Source organism: Nicotiana tabacum, chromosome 12 (genome assembly GCF_000715075.1).
Source record: "Nicotiana tabacum cultivar K326 chromosome 12, ASM71507v2, whole genome shotgun sequence".
Taxonomy (NCBI): domain Eukaryota; kingdom Viridiplantae; phylum Streptophyta; class Magnoliopsida; order Solanales; family Solanaceae; genus Nicotiana; species Nicotiana tabacum.
In genome coordinates, this window is record NC_134091.1 from 73,514,781 (window position 1) to 73,537,337 (window position 22,557).

The 22,557-nt window shown below is 36.6% G+C and overlaps 1 protein-coding gene across 1 annotated transcript in view; it reads right to left on the reverse strand.

The window, feature by feature from the left end:
* Positions 1–1,502: 1,502 nt before the first annotated feature.
* Positions 1,503–22,557, reverse strand: part of LOC107810704 (myosin-1) — a 33,601-nt gene continuing 12,546 nt past the window's right edge. The window contains exons 6-23 of the mRNA XM_075226623.1: positions 15,250–15,415; positions 15,089–15,152; positions 14,954–14,967; positions 14,781–14,865; positions 13,491–13,594; positions 13,211–13,349; positions 11,717–11,835; positions 11,457–11,609; positions 11,290–11,379; positions 6,744–6,821; positions 6,272–6,430; positions 5,938–6,144; positions 4,657–4,862; positions 4,430–4,565; positions 3,254–3,383; positions 3,009–3,155; positions 2,643–2,710; positions 1,503–2,440 (exon numbers count right to left, since the gene is read on the reverse strand). Coding sequence (XP_075082724.1) covers positions 1,781–2,440; positions 2,643–2,710; positions 3,009–3,155; positions 3,254–3,383; positions 4,430–4,565; positions 4,657–4,862; positions 5,938–6,144; positions 6,272–6,430; positions 6,744–6,821; positions 11,290–11,379; positions 11,457–11,609; positions 11,717–11,835; positions 13,211–13,349; positions 13,491–13,594; positions 14,781–14,865; positions 14,954–14,967; positions 15,089–15,152; positions 15,250–15,415 — 2,725 coding nt within the window. The 3' untranslated portion in view covers positions 1,503–1,780. The remainder of the gene's footprint in view (positions 2,441–2,642; positions 2,711–3,008; positions 3,156–3,253; positions 3,384–4,429; positions 4,566–4,656; positions 4,863–5,937; positions 6,145–6,271; positions 6,431–6,743; positions 6,822–11,289; positions 11,380–11,456; positions 11,610–11,716; positions 11,836–13,210; positions 13,350–13,490; positions 13,595–14,780; positions 14,866–14,953; positions 14,968–15,088; positions 15,153–15,249; positions 15,416–22,557) is intronic.

Genomic DNA, 22,557 nt, shown 5'->3' on the forward strand with positions numbered 1-22,557 from the left:
CTGGACATGAGCAATCTTGACTGGCCCACACTCCACCCCATACAACATCGTTGATCTGACTACCACTCTGTAGAACTTATCTTTTAAGTTTCGGTGGCACCTTCTTGTCACACAAAACACCGGAAGCGAGTCTCCATTTCATCAATCCCGCCCCAATACGATGTGTGACATCTTCATCAATCTCCTCATCCACCTGAATAATGGACCCAAGGTACTTAAAACTCCCTCTCTTAGAGATGACCAGCGAGTCTAGCCTCACCTCTCATTCTCCTTCTTGAGTCTCACCACTGAACTTACACTCCAAGTATTATGTCTTGGTCCTACTCAACTTGAAACCTTTAGAACAAATAAAAATATTTACAAATATTAAAAAAGAGAAAAAAATTGTTGGCAAGAGTCAATGAATATAAAGATTCAAAAACACAATGTTAAGAGTCAGATTGAATTTTTTATTCTTTGAAAATAGAATACTTAATAGATAAAATTATAATTACACTTAAACTTTTAAAAATTTATAATGAGCTAATATTAAGATTTACTTTTTGCATTTGTTCCAAGAAACGACAACTCCCTATATTTTTTATATATTAAGTTATTTGCTGCAAATATATTAGTAACAAGTTTAGTCATTTTATATTGGCATTTATTAATTTTTTAGAGCCAAAGGGCAACATCTGCATTTCCAATTGTTATTTGAGAAATTTTTGAAGAGTCACGATAAAAATACTTTTTGTGTTACTTGTTTGTTAGTATTAGCTCACAAAAATAACGACAATTTGCATAGTTGTTTCCCAAAAACTTTCTTAAAAATCCTAAAGCATCTAGGGACTTTTGTGGTACAAGATTTCATTCGTTCCAAAAATAATGATACTATTTTCGTTTTAGTACCTTTAGAAAATTAATAATGACTTTTCAAATTTGAAAATAATTCAACATGAACATTTCATTTTACGCAATGACAAATTTTTGTGGCCACTCAAATATTATAGTATGTCCATAATCACAATCCTACTTATTCAGACAGATTGTGCAATATAAATTAAAACAAATGAATAATATTTATCTAATTTTCTAAAGCTACAACTCATTGATATGAATACAGTAAAAAGTGAGTGAAAAGAAGTTTTAACTGAATTGTAATGGTCAAGTAAAATTCAAAATTTTAATACTACGGTTTGATTATGACTTTTTGACCCTTGAACTATCCTTTTGAAAAAATTATAAGAATTTTTCAAAAATTTTGTAGTCTTTTTAATATCCTGAATGAAACTAAAAACCGCCACTAATTATCTATCAATATACGTATATACGCGTTATCATGGAATGAAAGCGCTCTACCCTGTAATAGGCCTTATGCACTGCAATCAGAATCCAGATTAGTCGGGCCCGATGTGAAAGCATCAAGGTGGGAAAGCATTTACACCCTCTCGTTTCATCCTCTAATTTCAAGCAATTACCCAGTACCAATTTATTTGTACATCAGTTTCTGCTTCCATAATCTATTTCTTAGCAAAACCAAAAATTTCCATTTCCATACCAAATGAAATTTCTAACCTTCCTTGTCTTTGCTGCTATAGAATGAGTTGTTTAACACAAATATGAATATCATAAACAATGATTAACTTTACGGAAACGCGGGTATTTCCAAATTACATAATACGTGTCTCACATTATACTAACATCCATTTCACTTCTATACAAATTTGCTCCCTGCACAACACCTGCCTCGTATGTAAAGCAAAAACTTTGAGACGCAAAATAAGATTTTTATGAAGGCAAATTAGTTAAACCTTGTGCTATTCCTCCTTCCCCACCATTTCTTTTTCATTTTGTCGCTGGCTCCTTCATCACTCCCGAGTTTATTCAGAATCACCTTTGTTTCTCTCAATCTTGATCCGTAATCTTTCTTCCAAGCTTCAAACATCTGCTTCAACCTCCTTAGCTCACGATCCGGATTTAAGTTAGCCTCAACTTGACCTGATTTTACTTCCACCAAGAACTTAGCATCGTCACCAAATACTTGACTCCTCTGCTCAAACTCCTCAGCTAATCGGCTTATGACACTAAGACCTGCGCTCATTGGCCTTGCTCCATTGCTCTCTCGGGCCCTATGGTTGCTTCCCGTCTCCCAACTAGACTCTTTCTCATCGGTTGGATTGACAGACGCATCAGAGTTCCTCCTGGAATCATCAAGGGTTAAGCTCCTTTTTGCAATGGAAAGACTTGACTGCAGCGATCTCATTTGTTTCTGCCATATTTCTTCCATGGATTTCATTTTCAACTCATACTCTGACCAACGATTCTCATACTGCTGCAGTCTCTGGTGAAGTATGTCATTCTCCTCTTCTTTTTCTCGTAGAGCAGCTTCAGCTCTAAGAACTCGACGTTGTAACTCTGCCAGGAAAGAAGATTTCACAAGCACCTCTTCTGACTCATTACCCTATAGGAAGTTAATCAGGATAAGAAACCAATAGAAGAAAACGGGCACGAGAACCGATCGCTGACTAAGATCAATGGTACGCTTTTGTCAACCAATCCAAAGTTAACTAACAAACTTGAATAAGCAGTGAGTGAAATATAGTGCAAAACAAAGAGATGTCACAAAACGTTGTCATCCCAAATTTATAGCCACCCATGATTACCTTTCTGCCTCCAAATTGTAAGAGTCCAATGTCTCCTGAGCATCTTCGGACTAACCAGCCACGAATCACTGGAGAAGAAATTCAATGAGGTGAAAGAAAAGTAGAAAACTACAATATTAAGTTTAACAACCTAGATAAAACCATGTCTAATCTATTGGATGAGCAAGTGAAAATATTGTTAAAACCATATAGTAAATTTATCTCATTGACAAATACGAGAAAGGAGTCTAAAACACTACAAAGCCCTGAAACTACAGCTATTTGTGCAAATCTATCTTACAGCCAATATATGTCATTTATCCAATCATGCAAAATACAATCAGATTATTCATGTCTAAAATATTGAACTGGAGCTTTAGCAATTACCAGATTGTATCACAATTGATGCATTATGAATATTTCTGTAAGTTTTCCTTTTGGTCCTGTATTTTATCTGCTTTTGTATACACACAGCTGCTCTGTGTCTCTGTAGCAAGATTGCATATTCTTTTCTAGCTTTCTCACCACGTACAACTGAACAGAGAAAGCATGCAGGAATAGAGTTGCGTCATAAACCCTATGAAAACAGATAAAACAGAGAAGGAAAAGTTCAAAGTTCAATGAAAACCCACATGACTGAAGTGTAGCAATTCCTCTGCCCAATTGTTTGAGATGTCGGCGAGCTTGGTGACCTCTAAAACAACTTTGAACACGTAAAATGCCATGGAGAGTGCGATTTCTGGTATCTTCAAGAACCCCAACCTGAAAAGAGGTAATAAGAGAACAATGCATTTGGAGTTAATATATGGAACAAATGAAAGTATGCTCTTTAGTTTGGGGAAATAATTATCTTAACATTATCTCAACCCATTTCTGTTGGCATGGTCTATAGTGGACATCTCAATAGAAGATGTAGATGATTGGAAAGCAAATGTTAGCATTGCAAAAGTTTATAATGGAAGGGGGAGCAAAGGAACAAAATTCCAAAAGCTTGCTTTACGCAATTGTGCAGTAGCTAAGATATTTAATAGTAATCCAATTATCAAAGTTACATAGTTTAGATGATTTGTTTCAGTCATCTTTCTCGGGAATCTAATTTAGAGAGTAAAGTCAGAAACTTGACAGAAACACCAGTACTCAATTACTAACATGATAACTCAAGTACTTAACAGAAACGCCAATGGAAGTTAGCACAAGTTTGCATATTTTTTATTTATATTTACATTCATAAAGACCTAGCAAATGCTGTAACAAAAGAAGCAGCACATGGATACGTGTGTAAGTTGAGGATGATGAGAACACCAGATGCTTTCGTCCTTAAGCTAGTTCTATTCCATGCTTTAGTTACCTTTGGAAGAAAGAAAGAACAGACATTGGATTCCGGTGATCTACAATGCACTATCTATATACAAGTCGTTAATCGTTCCAAATACTTATCTTCTCTTCTTTCTCTACAGCTTTAATTAGGGATTGTACAACTCACAAGTGAAAAATTCCTACAACTCCATGCAAAATAAAATTGAACGAAAAAGAAATGAGGTAATGGACTTTGAAATTTGGGGGAATCTAGAAGAGAGAGCAAGGTAGTTCAACAGGGTATACGAGGCATAATTGTACAATACATTATACTCAGAGGTAATGACACGTGCTGGCAGTAGCGTTAAATCCAGATTCACAGCTGATAGATCAACATAAAATTTGACTGTATTGACAATTAAAAGCCCAGCAGAAGTGCACACGCAGGAGGGAAAAGAGGGAAAAAATGGGAGCAGAAGGAGAAATTTGGTGGTCATAATAGTCTTTCTCACCTGCCCAGTTCGGAAGAACAACTTTGTGAAGCCAACTTGGTACAAATCAGGCAGAATATTGAACTGATGTAATATTGCAACTGAGACACTGAGTGGATCTAGCGATGCAACATGGTCGAATAAAAGGAATCCATATCTGATGCAGAATTCCATTGAAGTGAGTAAGAACTCGAGCATACCGACAAATGAACATAAAAAAAAGCATTAGTGATAGTACTCCATCCTACCTTCTAGCAAACTTCTGATGGGACATTCTGGTAGGAAACCCAGATCTTGATATTCGAACTACTTCTAAGACACCACAACATCGTAACTGCTGCAATACAAGTCCTTGCTCATACTTTCCAGGAGACTGAAAATTGTTGGGCTTGATACAACGTACGAAATGTGGAGTCGTGGTCTCTAATCGTTGCATTAGCTGGAATAATTGTCCCTAACAGCAAAAGGAGAATCAAGTATCACACACATAAGCTGAATCCCGCTACATCATGAACACCCTTACGCAAGGGAGCAAAGACAGATAATCTCCTAACGACAGCCCATGTAACCCCCCCCCCCCCCACAAATTCTACGTCAATTGCTACAGTCAAACAATAATTATTTTTTGTCATATCATTTTTTTTATAACGAGGAATAATTTTTTGTGATATCATAAATTTAAACCACCATTCCTCCAATAAGTTTATCCAGATTATATGATGGCTGAATATTACTCTTAAGTTTCAATAAATCAACCAAAAAACATTTGTTAATCTAAATACTAACCGGAATGTATAAAGCATGCTTAGCATAGCCTTAACTATATTTTGACTGTGATTTTACTTGTAGACCATATATAGGAAGGAATCTAGAGGGTTATACAGCAACAATACACTGCGTTTATGATTCTTTTACACTCGCTTTTTTCTTTTTTCTTCTTCCACTTTCTGCTTCTTAGCTTATCATATATGCCCTAAAAGCAAAGGTCTATGCAGAGTCATAAGCAGGAAACAGGTCAACGTAATTCCCAGCTGCATTTGACACAATTGATCAACTAGTTTTGGGGGAAGCCAAATTTGCTATAAATAACACGACTCCCCCTGGAAAACTTAAGAAAGGGTCCTTTTTCTTTCTGAAGATCGATGTATAAGATTCCTCTACCAACGCATTTAACTCCATTCGTTAGAAAAATCCATTAAGTCTGCATCTATTCTTTTTCTTTTGTTTGAACCTTTATTAGTTTTCAGAAACAGGATTTGGCTCAGGATTGCCTATTTTTGTTAATTCCAGGGTTTCTCTGAATTTGAAAGTGATCACTTAGTACATTTCCATACCAAAGCTTAATCCAATTAAGTCTGTAGCATCTACCAATTTCTCCATATCCCCCTTTCTTTTTGTTTTGATGGTAGCATTTGGACCATATCAGCATGTTATTGGATTTCAAATAACCTGACTTTCAGAAGAAATGGGAACGGAAGTTTTATCTTTTCTTTTAGTTATAAAAAAGTAGTTTCTATATGTAAAAATACCTTGAATTTGGTGGAAACGCTTAATTTTTGGGAGTCTGCTCCACCAGATTTGTACAATGGGCCAACAACAGGCTTTTCAGATTGAGCAAGCATATTTGATGCAAACGTTTGAGGAAGGTGGTACTTGCAAGAAGATAGAAGCTGAATTGAATTGGAGTGCAGTAAATCACGATTCTTCTCAAGAAATCCAGTTGTATCATAAGTAACCTGGTAACAAAGGAATTATTACATTTCCCTGATAGAAATAAGGAAACAGCATAAACAAGCCATTCACGTCACTACATTAGATAGCGCGTGAAATGGGACAAAACAAGTAGGTCATAAACAAGCATACCTCCCCTGCATAATGGCATACTGTAAAAGCCTTCCCTCGTTCACCTCTGAAACAAAGATTAGAATTTAGATGCTGCTTGAGTTTGTTGGCAAATGACATGTCCGTGCCATTAGGAAAGGTGGACTCCTCGTCTAACAGAGATAACAAACCCAGTGGTTTCTGCATAAAAGAGAAAAGAGAAGTTTCAGTATGCTAAACCAGATATATACTTCAAGAAACACTAGACATGGAAGGCCTCCATTGTGGCAATTTGGTTCCTCTATCAGCATAATTCACTTACTACATATTTCAGGCTAATGTAATACCAGAACAAGACTTAGGGAAAAACATGCTTTTAACGAATGTGACCACATCTGTTTTATGAGAGCCATGAATACATAAACTCCTAAAATTAACTAAAGAAAACGTAAAAGAAAACAATATAAATGGCTAGGACTAAGTTAGATTTATTTAAGAGACTACACATACAAACCTTCTCAAACAGATTTAGACAATCTTGGTTGTCGTCAAAATCAACTTTTGTCCAATCAATGCCATCTTGAATATACTCCTGGAAAGACAGTCAGCTGTTAATGAAGAGTTAAATATGGTAATATACAAATAAAACAAACTAAAGCTCCTGGAAGCATCCTTTAAGTTGCCTAATTGGCAAATGCAGTGGTCATGCATGTTAGAGTAAAAACTGCTGCCACCTAATTCTGTAGTAGATTATCAAACAGTATTTATAGCCTGTTTGGCCAAGCTTCTAAAATCAGCTTATTTTGAAAAGTGTTTTTCTCAAAAGTACTTTTTTGAAAAGTATCACCAGTTTGTGATTGGCTAATTAATTTGAAAAGCACTTTTGAGCAGTAATTAGTGTTTGGCCAAGCTTTTAAAAACTGCTTCTAAGTGTATTTTTCTCAAAAGTGCTTCTCAGAAAAGTGCTTTTGGAGATAAGCTACTTTTTTCTACTTCTCAAAAACTGCTTCTGCTTCTGCTTCTCCTCAAAAGCATTTTTTTTCCTTCTAAAAGCTTGGCCAAACACCTCAATTTTTGGAAAAAAAGCACTTTTGGCCCAAAAAAAGCTTGGCCAAACAGGCTATTAGCTTAACACCATAAGCTTGAAAACTTCTTAAGCAGCTAATGGATCGGCAAAACAGTATTTTTGTTATAAATGTTTAAGCAACATGCTAAATAAGCCTTTAGTACGTAGAGGCAAATGTACAAAATCAACCCTTGAAGTCAGCATGTTGGTGTGACAATTACAATAATTATAACTACTATTTGAGAAATGCTGTGAAATTAAAATGTTTGGAGCAAACTTACTGTATAATCGTTTAGTACATTAAAATAGTAGTAAGACAAATAAATGTAACCAACAACAATAATAAAATTGACCATACCTTTTTTCAAACAATAATGACATTTTTCTGTCACAAAATTACATTCCAAACCAAACAGGAGAAAGTATAAGTCACAGCCATTCTCCCTACAAACTTATTGTAAACCATTAAAAGGGCCTGCTTCTGCTAATCTAGTCAATTGTGATTATACCAAGAGAAGACTCACAAGAAAATATCCACCAACTTAATAATTGAAGGGTCATGCTGAGATTCAAAAAGGAGGTTGAGATCAATTCTCTCATTCATAACAGCATCACTGTTCTCACTAGTATCTGGTGAACATGGCAATGCTTTAATTATTCTTTGTAAGAACTTCTTTTGGGATAAATATAATAATGTAGAAAACGAGAGAAGAAAACATTTTTGTATCTGTACTAAAACAAAGGTGGATATCATATGATGCAAAAGAGAAAGTGAATTCGGATAAAGGGTGTTCAGGAAGATAGGAGATTGCTCACCTCAGGAAGAGAAATCAAATTTAGAAATGGAATAATATGATAGGGATACCGTTTTGAGTACTCATTTTGAAAAAAAAAAAAAAGAAAGAACAAGTCAGCATCAAACTACAGCTATGTCCATCCTACCATTTACACGACAGAAACTACAAAATTGTCAGGGTCCAAGGAAATGAGGTGGGAAGAATTAAAAAACTTGGGCTTCTTTTTGAAATCTCTTTTAGACAGGGTGACGAAATGCTGCAAGCTTGGTCATGAACATTGCATAAGATGGTAGACCGGAAGTAACATTGTCAAAGCCAAAACAAAGAAGAAGAGCAACATGAGACTAATATAAAGATAGCAACTTCTAAGACCCAGAAAACAGATACGGCGAGATTCGAGGGAAGGTAATGTATACTAAAGCCTTTAGACTCCAGGGTCTGCCTCTAAACCTCTAACCTCCCGTTAACACCGCCTCACGTCTCGTCAATCATTACAATGTCATCTGCAAATAACATGCATCATGGCACCTCCCCTTGAATGTGACGCGTCAGTGCGACTATTACCATTACCGGGGGAAATAAAAACGCGTTGAGAGCTAATCCCTCGTCCAACCCCATCACAAATGGTAAGTGTTCTGAGTCTCCTACCGTTGTTCTCACATGGGTCTTAGCTCCATTATACAAAGCCCTTAATCGCCCTAATATATGTAACGGATACACCTCTAGCCTCCAAACATCTCCACAGGACCTCCCTCGGGATTTTATCGTAAGCCTTTTCTAAGTCAATGAACACCATATGTAAGTCCCTCTTCCTCTCCCCGTACTGCTCCACCGCTCTCCTAACAAGGTGAATGGCTTTCGTAGACGAATGCCCTGACATGAATTCTGAACTGGTTCTTGGAAATAGACACACTCCTCTTCACCCTCAACTCCACCACCCTCTCTCAGACTTTTATAGTATGACTTAGCAGCTTAATACCTCTATAGTTGTTGCAATTTTTGATATCACCCTTGCTCTTCTACAAAGGGATCATCGTACTCCACCTCCATTCTTCGAGCATCTTCTTCTTCCTAAAAATGACATTAAACAGCCCAGTGGCCACTCCAAGCCTGCCCTGCCCGCGTTCTTCCAAAATTCCACCGGAATTTTATCTGCCCGATCGCTCTTCCCCGCTCATCTTACGCATAACCCCCTTGACCTTCTTAATTTTTATACACCTACAATACCTAAAGTCTTGACGACTCTCGCATCGTTCCAAATCACCCAGCACATTGTTCTTGCCCCCTCTTCGTTCAAGAGTTATGGAAGTATGTCTGGCATCTTCGTCGAATATGTACCTCTTCCATCAAAACTCTGTGTTCCTTGTCTTTGATGCACTTCACTTGGTCCAGGTCATTGGCCTTCTTTTTCTCTCACCTTGGCTAGCATGCACAGCTTCTTGTCCTCCGCCTTTGCCCCCAAGTTCTTCGTAGGAACTACCAAATGCTGCAGTCTTAGCCGCTGTAACCGCTAACTTCGCCTCCTTCTTAACCTTCTTATAGCACCCCTTACTCGTCCTCTTCTCCTCCTCGTCTACGGAATGTTTTCAAAATAAATAAAATGAATTTGGTTTACCCACTCTTATTTTAAAGAGGTGTGTTAAAAATTTTATTTTTTACAAAGGTCTACATATTAAAAAGGATGAAATAAGTTCTTGTGTAAGATATCATCCAACATTTGACAAATATCACGTCTTGTATCCAACACCTATAATAGGTGAGACTTGATTTCATCAACTCATTAAGTCTTTGTTATATTTCTTCCCTAATCTTATTTTCTCACACCCTTCTTCAGAAAATTAAGATTCACAATCTCTAATTATGCAAAACAACAATAGAACTAAAGCTTCCTCCTGCAAAGTGATAAAAAGATAAAAGACGTAAGATGGATGAAATCAAAACCACCTTCACACTTTTCACCTACTCAAGATACCTAGGCGAGTAAAGTCTACTACACTTGGTATTCAAAATCAAAAAAACCCATGAAGAAAAAGATTCCAACTCCATAGCCAATATCAATAAAGATTGTGCTTTTTAAAATTGAAAATAAGCTTCTTTCCCATCATTTTGCAAGACTCAGTTAGCTTAACTTTGCCCAAGTGAATTACCATCTGTCATTCTGTCCACTAACAGAAAGCTGCTACTGAAACACCTCTTAATGGACAGAATAGCGGACAGATATTTTAATAATTAGGAAGCAGCACCATTGTGGAAGAGAAAAAGGATTTCTTGGTATGACTTCTGGGAGGCTGATTCGTGCTCAGTCAGGCTTATATTCGTACCTTAACTTCTATTCACTCTGTCATATTGATGTCGTATTTCCTCTTGGGACATTTATTAAAAAGATGTTGAAAATGTGCATCATGTTAATTAAAAAAGAAATCTGTTGTCACCACCTGTTTAGAAGTGGAACTAGAAAGCAGTATGTTTATTCTAAAGTATTTAGATGTTTGGAAAATAGTTATAAATGCTTACCATACATGGCACTGGATTCTAAATTGGTATTACATGGTCTCAGGCTATAAAAATAAGTATAGTTTATGAAACTATTTTATCTAATAACTCACCATATGAAGTCTCACATGTCAAAATAGGCATATATTAGGAACAGAAATTTACTAATACACTATGTTCAGAGCAATGGAAATATCTCTAGCATATAATAATGGCAAACGTTAGGAAATCCACCTTATCCAACCAAAGCTAACAGAACCCCATCCCGACTCCACTTTCCCCCGCCTTTCTCCCAACAACAAGCTTAAATGGCATCCATAGTTATAAGTCTTATGTACAAACCTAACAAAATCAAAGAATTCAAGAAATCTGCAATATCTAGTAGTTTTGACATTAAGTCAAAGCTATAGCTACCGCAGAACCTTCTCTTTTTCCACTAATTGGGCCGAGAGTTCGGGGATGCTACATGTTCTCCGTTGTTCTTACACATTTTTTACCCTGAAGCAAAAGCCTTTGCATTCTATCCATGGTTGCACAGATTCAATCAGTATCATTGAGCAGGAGGAGGAAAACAAACAAAGACATGACCTAAGTGAAGATACTATATTTAACAGGTATCAAGAGCTAGAAAGCCTGAAAGTCAGGTGCAAATATATTCAACCAATGCATCAGTTTCTAATAGGATTAAGCAAAGGGATCATCACCTCTTGTTCCAACTTGAACAAGTGACGGTTAAAGTGTTGTTGCAACCTCTCATTGGCATAATTAATGCAGAACTGCTCAAAGCTATTCCTCTGGGAAGGAAATCAAGGTCAGCATAATTAGAAAATAAAAGAAACATGAATGAATAAAGCATTATAAACCACAATACCTCGAATGATTCAAAACCATAGATATCAAGAATGCTGATAGATCTTCCAGTTCGACGTTTGCCAACTGCAAGTGACTTATTTATTTGTTCAACGAGCCAGTCAAATAGACAAGAATAGATTGATTTTGCCAATGCATCTCTTGTGTCAGTAGCCTAACAAATAGAGAGAACGATCAGTTATTCTTCAAGGACTTCTTAAATGGTCCATTGGTCAAACATAACTAACAAGCTTTCAGTATTGCCATATACTAAATCATTACCTGAGATAGTGTTAGCTTTTGGACAATATCATCATTTCTTACTCTCATTTTTCGAGTTGATAAAGCTAGCTTTAGCTCTTCCACACCACACCCGATTAAAGTTGAAACGGTTGTTAGGCCTACAGAATTAGACATCAAATAATAACATCAAAGAGTCAACAACAAAGCATGAAAACAATGTAGTTTCTTGGGAAACTAGTCAGTTTTAACTGTAGAAAATAAGAAGATTCTCCTAACATACTTTAGTTTGATATACAATATAAATCAACGTCTTAATCTCAAATTAGTTGGAGCTACATGAAACTTCTTTAGCCATTCTACTCTAATTATGCCACTAGCTGTTAGGCCTACCCTACATACAAAGCTTTTAATTAGTCTAGAAAGACTCCTAAATGTCGGACCTAATGTAAGTCTAACAACAACTAAATAAGTCACTGATTGGCATCGCTTGGACAAATCCTTTTGTCAAGTTACAGGTCCCACATAGGTATAAAAGAACACATCAAAAATCAGGTAATGTGCCAATCCACTTATTGTGTTCTTGGAGGGACACTTAGTTTCTTTCACATGATATCAGAACCAACTATTTGGAAAGCCATTCTCATACTCGTGAGTCAGCATTCAAATCCATGTGCAAACCCATGAACCGATTCCACAAGTAGAAGGTTGAGTTATATAGTGTTCAACACCGGGTGTAAAAAGGCACCCAGTGAGGTTTGTAAAGGTAATGGACCATCCCACCAAAAGCTTTAAGGTTTTGGGTCAAATGAACAGATTCTTTATTTTTCTTTCATTGTGCTATGTTCTTAACTAGCCGGATTGATCCCGCCAGATTGTAAATCATTGAGCTCTCTCTATACTCCATATCCATTTTTATTTATTTTTTTAAATCCCTCCCAAATTAGGAGGATCTACAGTATTTCCACACTTCCCCTCCAGCGTGACTCGAGCCCAGAACCTAACGGTCGTGGGTGGAGGTGCTTTACCAACTGAGCAAGCCTCACTTGTCATAATTTGATATTCTTTAAGCTAGTTTTCAACCTACTGCAACCCTCCTCTTTTTACTAACTTGGAACTGGATATTCTCTGCAATTGGCTGTCCAGATAGAAGTTGAAAACTAGTGTTTGATGTAAGTTGAGGAAGGCAGTAGTAAATAATGCCTTTTCTTTAGGACTCTGAAGTGTTTAAGTAAAGTCTAAAATTTGGTATAATATCACATGGCTACATTACATCAAAAGAGCATGTTATGTGACATTGCTTTATCAAATTATTGAACTTCTCCTATATGTCCCATAGTTAACTATAAAATTCAATTGAGTCAACCAAAGTCTTATAAATCAAAGAGAAGAAAGGAAGGTGTCCAACTGAGAGTAAGAAAGAGCAACAGAAGGAAATCGGTTGCAACCTAGTCCTAACAGACATCATCAAAAAAAGGAGAAATAAACTACTGCCACAACTAGCTGAAGTGATTATCTTTTCACTTTCAATATTACCTTCATCCACAACTGGTTCAGCATGGTTTTCATTGTCCACAGATGTAAAAGAGATATTTCCAAGCCATAGCACTGCAGCTAGCATCGAAAAAACACTCTCTTGATCCTCCTTGCTGATATGAACAACATCGAGTGCTTCCTAAAACAATACACCATATTTAGCTTCACAAGTTTTAAGAAACAAACAAGATCCAAAGTCAAATAGCCTAAAGATAAAAGGTGAAATTATTTTTTCGTGGAATAAGGATCAAACTTGAGTGCAAGACGAGAAGAATATTACCATTACAATACGAAATTGTTCGGCATCATCAACCCCAGAAATTGAGTAGCAATTGCTTTGTCTCAGGTAGTTATACTCACTTACATCCTTCAAATTTAATTTCTCTGCAGATGAGGTACAAAGAGAAAAGGAAAAAGACCTAAGTGTCTGACAAATATAGTAATAACTTGTAATTCCAAATCAAAGTACTCATATTTAAGTTATATTAAGCAAAGCAACGATCAGCAAAAACTATAAATCAAACACATACTATCATTCAGTCCAACTTCCATTTTTGTTGTACTATAATTGCTTTGCTACATGCAATTCTCGTCCAAAACCTCTCATATATTGATATGAAGCTGGCATTAGTATTAGCATGTGCTAAACTTCGATCCTTATTCAAGCACATACAGATTTTGCAGGAAAAGACCGAAAGGAGGACAGGGAAACCGAAATACAGATTATCAATCTGACATCATCAGTAGAAAGTAAAAAATTTTAAAGGACTCAATATACTGAAAATAGAGATTGGTGATTAGTTTCTTTGAGCATTAGCTTCAAAAACGTAATTGACTCTTTTGTTTCCTTTCTTCGCTTCTTCAACACTTCTTGCAATCTTGTGGGATTGAGGAACGTGTGGGTGAGGTTTCTTTTCATCTTATATTCTTCTAACGTGAGTTTGAACTTTGAAGAACGCTTTCGCTAGTTTTGTGAAAAACTTTAGCAGCGCGCTTTTGATTTTCTCTCTTCTTTGTGCTTGAGAGGTGCAAAACCTTGAAAGTACATCAATTTGGTATCCGAGCACCAGTCCAGGTCTGAATTCTTGAATTGTTATCTTGTTCATCATGCCGGCAGACAACAAAATAACAAGCTCGGGATCCTCTTCATTGATGAACAACGTCAGATTGAAAGATTAAGAACTACAGCCCTTGAACGAGACAACGAAGAAATTAAAGTGCAACGAAGAAATCAATGCAGAATTTGACTGAATTGGTCGAAAGTTTGTTGATTCCAAATCAGCCACCAAACCCGCCATAATGCCTACAACCTCCACCACCACCAAGATACAACATACCAGCTATAGTATGGTGCATTCAGCTAAGGTGAACTATCTTTCCTTGAGATATTTGGAGATAATCCATACGTAGTCAACGGTTTCTATGACAGTTACTGTAGAACATGGAAGTGCCAACCAAAAATAGGGATCAAACAGAGAACAGCACATCTTATAGGCAAAACATCTAGAGCAGGTGCATTGACAGATCAAACAATAAAATTCTCACCCTCCTACAGATTTATCATTCTTACCTTTGAGAGCCCCTGGAGCTCCTGCGCAGAGCTGATAAAATATATGATATGACCTTTCTCCCTCACTGCATTGAACCACTCTGGACTGTTCCATAAAACTTATAATTAAGTTTGCATTACAGAAAAATAAAATAAATTTTGCTGACGATCAAGGCAATTGGAAGGAAAAGTACCTTTTCAAGTAAAACTGTGAAGATCAAGAAACCACATCAGCAGTCAAAGGAAAAGTACAAATATATGTCAGCCACTAGATTTTACTTTCGTGTCAAAATTTCATTTAATGAACTTATACAGGATGCTGTTCTTACATGTTTGAATATTAGCCCCTGATATTTTTCCAGTCTCACTAAAGTGAATCTCAATAAGTTTCCCCTGTCAAAAATTAAACAATTTCTTAAATGCTAGGAAAAGAAATCTTGAAAAATAATTACTAAGTCAAATCCAGGTCAGTTACAAGAAAATCACTTACAAATCGACTTGAGTTGTCATTTCTTAAAGTTTTAGCATTACCAAAGGCTTCTAAAATCGGATTCGTTTTCAGAATCTCATCCTCTATTCCACTACCACCTCCAAGGGCAGCCAAGTATTGCATGGCTATCTTTGCTGTTTCAGTTTTGCCAGCTCCGCTTTCCCCACTGGGCATGAACAAACCACGGATTATTATAGTATACAGATTATCTAAGATGGCTTGATGCAATAAAAAACTACTACCAAAATTCTTAAAAGTCAAGATATAAAACATGCATTGCAGGAAATCAAAGAGGATCATCTGTCATAATATCATTTGCAATAATCAGAGAGTATTGTAGGTATAACTACTGGCCGGAGTATTGATCAGGTAATAATTGGAAAAGATGTCAAAACAAAAGAATGTACCGTCAGACCTCTCTATAACAGCATCGTCATATAACAACCATTCACTATAAAAGTCAAGTTTTTTATGGAACCGATTTTCATGTTATGTTATAATATATGTTCCCTATAATAGCATTTCGCTATAACAACCAAAAAAATCCGGAACAAATAAGACTGTTATAGAGAGGTTTCACGGTATATTATTCGAACTCCACTCCAGCTTGCAAGAATATGCACATTAGAAAATGCCAAACAGCCTAAACAGTAAGAATGCATGCCTTCATGAAAGGCACTACACGAGAATACCAAAACAAACCAGAAATCATTGACTTTTGGTAGCATACAACCATCAATCTGCTGCCCGTCAGTGTTGTCAAAGGTGAAAGGCTTAAACTAGCGCTCATGTCTATCTATCGAGGCTTTACGCGCAAAGCACAATTAAAGTGTGGGCTTTAGTTAAAAAAGGCGCAACAAAGAAAAAAGTAAAAAAATATATATGTAATGCAAGAAAAAAGTAACTTCATTCATAATGATTTCCTTAACAATTAATATATTTTTTTGCCAATCATATTTATTGTTTATCTCTCTTGTACTATCCATGACATGCGCCTAACCTACACATCGCGCATTGCGCTCTTACATATAAAACTATGTTACTTGGAAAATAATATTTTGTTGATTAGCATGATTTCAGGAGATTTAATTTATCTAGAAGATTGTTGATTAGCATCATTTCAGGTGATTTGATCATATTTAGGAGATTTGATTTTATTTGATAGTTGGACTGATTGCATAGATTTATTCTATTTCCTTAATTAGCATTAGGAGCTTTGTATAAATTCTCTTGCTCATGGGATGTAAAGAGACACAAAAATACAAGAAGTCTTCTTCTTCTTCTTCTTGAAATCTTCATGGTATCAGAGCTATTGCTGCCGTTAGAGGTGAGTTTTTCTCCCTCGCAGCACTGGGGTTTCATATTTGTAGCAACAGGTCGAGTTTCCTCCCTCAAAATAGTTTTTTTCGGTGACTTTAAGAAGTTCCGTGAAAATCTTTTTATGGCAGTTTTGGAAGAACAATTTTCCATGTGGTTCGCATGCATGTTCTGACCCTACCCCAGTTAGGTTGATACTTTCTCGGATCACCAAAGCTAGGGTTCAGGTAAGGCAGACCTACTCTTTACGACAAGACAGTGATTTGTTTCAGTTTTTTCCTTCTTCTGTGAGACAAGTTTGAGGAAGTTTCTTTCCAATTTTTAGAAAATTTATTTTCTGATTTGGAGTGCTATTTGAACTATGGGGGACACTAAGGCGGTTGATAACACTTACCCGAGGGACAACATTTCTCTTTCACAAATAAGTGTTGTAAGGGCTGGTACTTATCTTGCTTGGTCAAGATCTTGTTTGCTTTTTTATTAAGCCTAGAAAGTTGCTTGGTTAAGGAGAAAAGAAAGCACATGTTGTGACTGATGTTAGCTATAGTCAATGGGATTCAGATAATTCTCTAGTTATGACATAGCTTTTAAATATGATGCACCCTCGCATTTCCAAACAGTACTTGTTGCTTGATACTGCTAAGAAGATATGGAATTCGACTAAGTGCACTTACTCTCGCAAGGGAAATGACGATGAGATCTTTGAAATTCGAAAAATAATTCATATCGCTGGGCAAGGTGAGTTGACTATTACTGAATATTACTCTGAGCTAAGTGGGTTATGGCAGGAGATTAACTACTATCAGGATCTCTAAGCAAAGTGTACTAATGATGCAGTTCTCTTTCAACAATTGGTTGAAAAGGAAAGGGTTGATGATTTCAGGGTTCAAGCAATCGATAAAGTTCATTTTCCTTCTCTTGAGGATGCACACTCTCATGTTCAACATACTCTTATGTTCAACAAGAAGAGAGCCGGCAAAGGGTCATGCTTTATTCAGCACCAACGGAGAAGTCCGGGTTAGCTGTATCTCATGAGCAACCAAATGTGTTCACTTCTGATAAAGTTCACCTGCACTGTGATTAATGTGGAAAGCCAAGGCATAAAAAGGAGACATGTTGGAAACTACATGGTAGACCAACTAGAAATTGTAGAGGAAAACGTGTAAGTCCATCAAGGGTTCAAGCTAATATTGCAGAAAACAGAGACATCCAAGTAAATTGCTTCTGGAGAAGCTTTGTCTTCGGATGAAGTTCAGCATCTTCGCAGTCTTCTAAACAAATTTGATTATTCTAATGTTGCCACTTCCAACTATGTACAGTCAGGTATTTCCTTTAATGCTCACATTAATTCTTGGTTTATTAATTCTTGTGCGAATAGACACATGACAGGCTCCTCTAAAGACTTCCAAAATTAATCTCCTAGTCCCAAACGGGATTATGTCAGAATAACCAATGGCTCCCTAACTCCCGTCTCTGGAACAGGTTATGTTGTTTGTACATCTGAAATTATATTATCATCCGTTCTCCATGTACTTGAGTTTCCTATTAATATGTTATATGTTAGCGCCATCACCAAAAAACTAAATTGTAGTGTCAAGTTCTTTCCTGATCATTGTGTTTTTCAGGATTTTAAGGATTTTAAAACAACGAATAGGATTGGCAGTGGTAGATTGCATGATGACTTATATTGGATTGATGGGATTCGAGACTCTAATCAAGCCTTTTTGGGGAAAAATAAGGATGTTAACCAAGAAATAATACAGTGTCATAGATGGTTGGGGCACCCATCTTTTTTCTTTGAAGAAGCTATATCCTAGTTTGCTTTTCAGAACTAAGTTTGGATCTTTGTTTTGTGATGCTTGTGAATTTGCCAAGCATACTAGAAACTCTTATCCTTTACGTGATCATAAAAGTACAACTCCTTTTTCAACTACTCATTCTGATGTAGGGGATCCTTACTCAAACAGTTTCTTTGTCTGGTAATCGATGGTTTGTTACTTTTAGTGATTGTTGCACTAGGATGACTTGGGTGTATTTGTTAAAGGCCAAAAGTGAATTTTCTCCTGTTTTTAGTCGTTTCATAAGATGATTTGTACCCAATTTAAGACTAAGATAAAAATCTTGCGAAACAACAATGGTACAAAATACATGGATAAAAATTTGGTATTTATTTGGAGTCTTATGAGATAATCCACCAAACAAGTTGTCCTTATACTAGTGCACAAAATGGGGTTGCTGAAAGGAAAAATAGGCATATATTAGAAGTGGCAAGATCTCTTATGATTATTATGAATCTACCAAAACCTTACCGGGGATGCCGTTCTAATAGATGATTATCTCATCAACAGAATACCACTTAAAACCCTCAATTTTCAGAATCCCTTGGAAGATTTAAAGGGTAAGAATGATTATATTATTCACAATATAAAAGGTATCTTGGTGTGTCTACTTTGTTCAAAATAGGAACTCTGGGAAACTTGATCCCAGAGCTCTTAAATGTATCTTTATTGGGTATTCTCCAACACAAAAAGGGTACAAATGCTATCATCCTCCCTCTCGAAAATCATTTGTCAACATGGATGTCACTTTTCGAGAATCTAATCCCTATTTCAGTATTACACCATCACCTCTTCAAGGGGAGAACTATAAGGAGGAAGAGAAGATTCTCCCAAGTTCCACGGTTGAAATCACTACCATTACTATTGGGGAAAGTGAAATTGGAGAAAGAATTCAGGGGGAGACTATTGGCGTTTGGATAGGCCTGATTTGAAAACTTACTCAAAGTGAAATAGAGTAGAAGAAGAAGTCATAATGGAGAAAGAATTCAGGGGGAGACTATTGGCGTTTGGATAGGCCTGATTTGAAAACTTACTCAAAGTGAAATAGAGTAGAAGAAGAAGAAGTCATCATGCAATCTACCGAAGCTGAACCTTCCTCGGTGAGTTGTCTATATTTCCTAATAAGTTAGATTTGCCTATTGCTCACATAAAAGGAGTCAGATTAGAAGAAGAAGAAGTCACCATGGAGAAAGAATTCAGGGGGAGACTATTGGCGTTTGGATAGTCCTGATCTGAAAATTTACTCAAAGTGAAATAGAGTAGAAGAAGAAGAAGTCATCATGCAATCTACCGAAGTTGAACCTTCCTCGGTGAGTTGTCTATATTTCCTAATGAGTTAGATTTGCCTATTGCTCACAGAAAAGGAGTCAAATATTGCACCACAAAACACCCTTTATCTAATTTTGTCTCCTATAATTCTTTGTCTCCCTCCTATAGAGTCTTTGCCTTGTCCATTTCTTGTGTCTATTCCCCAAGAATTGGAGAGAAGCTTGTGCAGATCCTAAATGGAAGCAAGCTATAATTGAAGAAATGAAGGCCTTGTCAAAAAATGAGACTTAGGAACTTGTCACTTCACCACTAGACAAGAAGCTGGTTGGTTGCAAATGGGTCTTCACTGTGAAGCACGAAACGATGGCTCAATTGAAAGATTCAAAGCAAGATTGGTGGCTAAGGGATTCACTTAGACTTATGGAGTGGATTATCAAGCGATATTTGCCCATGTTGCTAAAATGAATACCATTAGAATTCTTTTGTCTTGTGCAGCTAATCTTGATTGGGACTTGCAACAGTTTGATATGAAGAATGCATTTTTTTCATGGAGACCTAGAAGAAGTGTATATGGAGATTCCTCTTGGATTTGATACTGCACAAAGTCAGGGAAAGGTATGCAGATTGAAAAAAGCCATGTACGGACTAAAGCAATCCTCCAAAGCTTGGTCTGACAGATTGTGCAAAACAATGATCTCCTTCGGTTACCAACAAAGCAATGTTGATCACACGCTCTTCGTAAGACATCAAATGGTAAACTCACTCTTCTCATATTTATGTTGATGACATAGTAATGACAGGAGATGACAAAGAGGAGATGACCCGATTGAAGAAGTTGTTGGCACATGAATTTGAGTTCAAGGATTTAGGAAAATTACAGTACTTTATGGGAATTGAGGTTGCTAGATCAAAAAGAGAAATCTTTATTTTTCAAAGAAAGTATATTTTGGATCTCTTCAAAGAAATTGGTATGACAGGTTGCAGACCAGCAGAATCGCCCATTAAAAGCAATCACAAGTTACAAAGTGGAGTTGGAGTGTTAGTTGATAAGGACAGATATCAGAGATTGGTTGGAACTCATTTTTCTCTCCCACACTAAACCAGACATAGCCTACCCAGTTAGCCTGGTGAGTAAGTTCATGCATGATCCCAAGATCCTCATATGCAAGCTATCTTTCACATTTTGCGGTATCTGAAGTCTGCTCCATGGAAAGGTCTACTTTTCTCCAAATATGATCACCTCCAAATAGAAGCCTTTACGGACGCAGATTGGGCTGGATCTCAAGATGATAGAAAATCTACATCTTGTTACGTACACTCGTAGGAGGAAACTTGGTTACTTGGAGAAGCAAGAAGCAAAATATAGTTGTTAGATCAAGTACGGAGGTAGAATATAGAGTTATGGCCCAGGGTGTTTGCAAAGTACTTTGGCTATAAAAGTTACTAGAGGAATTGGGACTCTTGTACTGTGAAAACAAGGCTACCATCAGTATAGCTCATAATCTAGTCCAGCATGAGCGAACAAAGCATGTGGACATTAATCGACACTTCACCAAAGAGAAAGTTACAACTGGTGTCTTGAATTTGTTTCATGGCAACTTCCCCAATTGAATTATTTGGGCCCACTCGTTACCAATTGGATCGAGGGTACTTCCAGCAAGAAATATATCGAAAAGTTAGTGTTGGGCTAGCAGAAAATCAAAGTATATCAGAAGCCTATTCTAAAATTCTTGAAAATTAGCTTTTTATGATTACATCGGCAATAATCTGGCAAACGGGGTCCTCGGAAAAACAGCTAGCTGATATGTTTACCAAAGGTTTCAACAAGCGGACTTTTCATACATTGAGTTGCACGTTGGGTATGTGCGACATCTTTGCACCAACTTGAGGGGGAGTGTTGATTAGAATGACTTAAGGAGATTAATTTATTTAGAAGATTGTTGATTAGCAAGATTTCAGGAGATTTGATTATATTTAGGAGATCTGATTTTATTTGATTTGATTTGATAGTTGGACTGATTGTATAGATTTATTCTATTTTCTTAATTATTATTAGGAGTTTTGTATAAATTCCCTTACTCATGGGATGTAAAGACACAAAACTACAAGAAGTCTTCTCCTTGAAATCTTCATATATATTTCGGAAAGCTTGCCACACTATCATTTCCTGCCTTTACCCAAACCTTCCCTAGCAAAATCGTTTACTTTTTTTAGCATCAAATGCTGACACACACCCGATCAAGAGGCATACACCAACAATCTGCTGCCCCACTGAAATGCGAGAAAACATTTTGGCATTTTCCTCCTCTCATCTCAGAGAAGATAGCAATTTCACAGATATTGTTCCTTCTAAGACTATGTTCGTGCTGCTTCTTATACTTAATTTTAGATAATCTACTTTCTGGATTCTCATCTAACTAATAATGTCCTGTAACTAAGGAGGTTGGCTTCCATCCCAAACTAGTCTATTATAAAGGATTAACTATTTAAAAGGTCCTTGTATACATGTTCATACAATAGCTTGAGTCAGATGAATCTCAGTGGGAGCAAGAGAAACAATAAGCATGTAAAATGATACAACATTCCAAACTAGTTGGTATCATCTTTATGGATTCTTTGCTTCCAGTGTGGTTCTATTCTTTTGATAACAGCAATGTCGTTCTTTTGTTAATTAATTTCGCATGGATTCCAAGAGATTTTAAGTCTTTTGAGATAACTTCCCTCCTTGTTACAGGTGCACCAGCGTGTGCTTATGACCCAAGTAGGGGCAATCAATAAAGTTACGAGACCCCAAAAAAAAAAAAAAAAAAAAAAAAAAGAGGTAGTGCATTCATTTTGACGAAGTACAGAGTAACCAAAAATGGAAAGAAGAATCAGCTCTGAA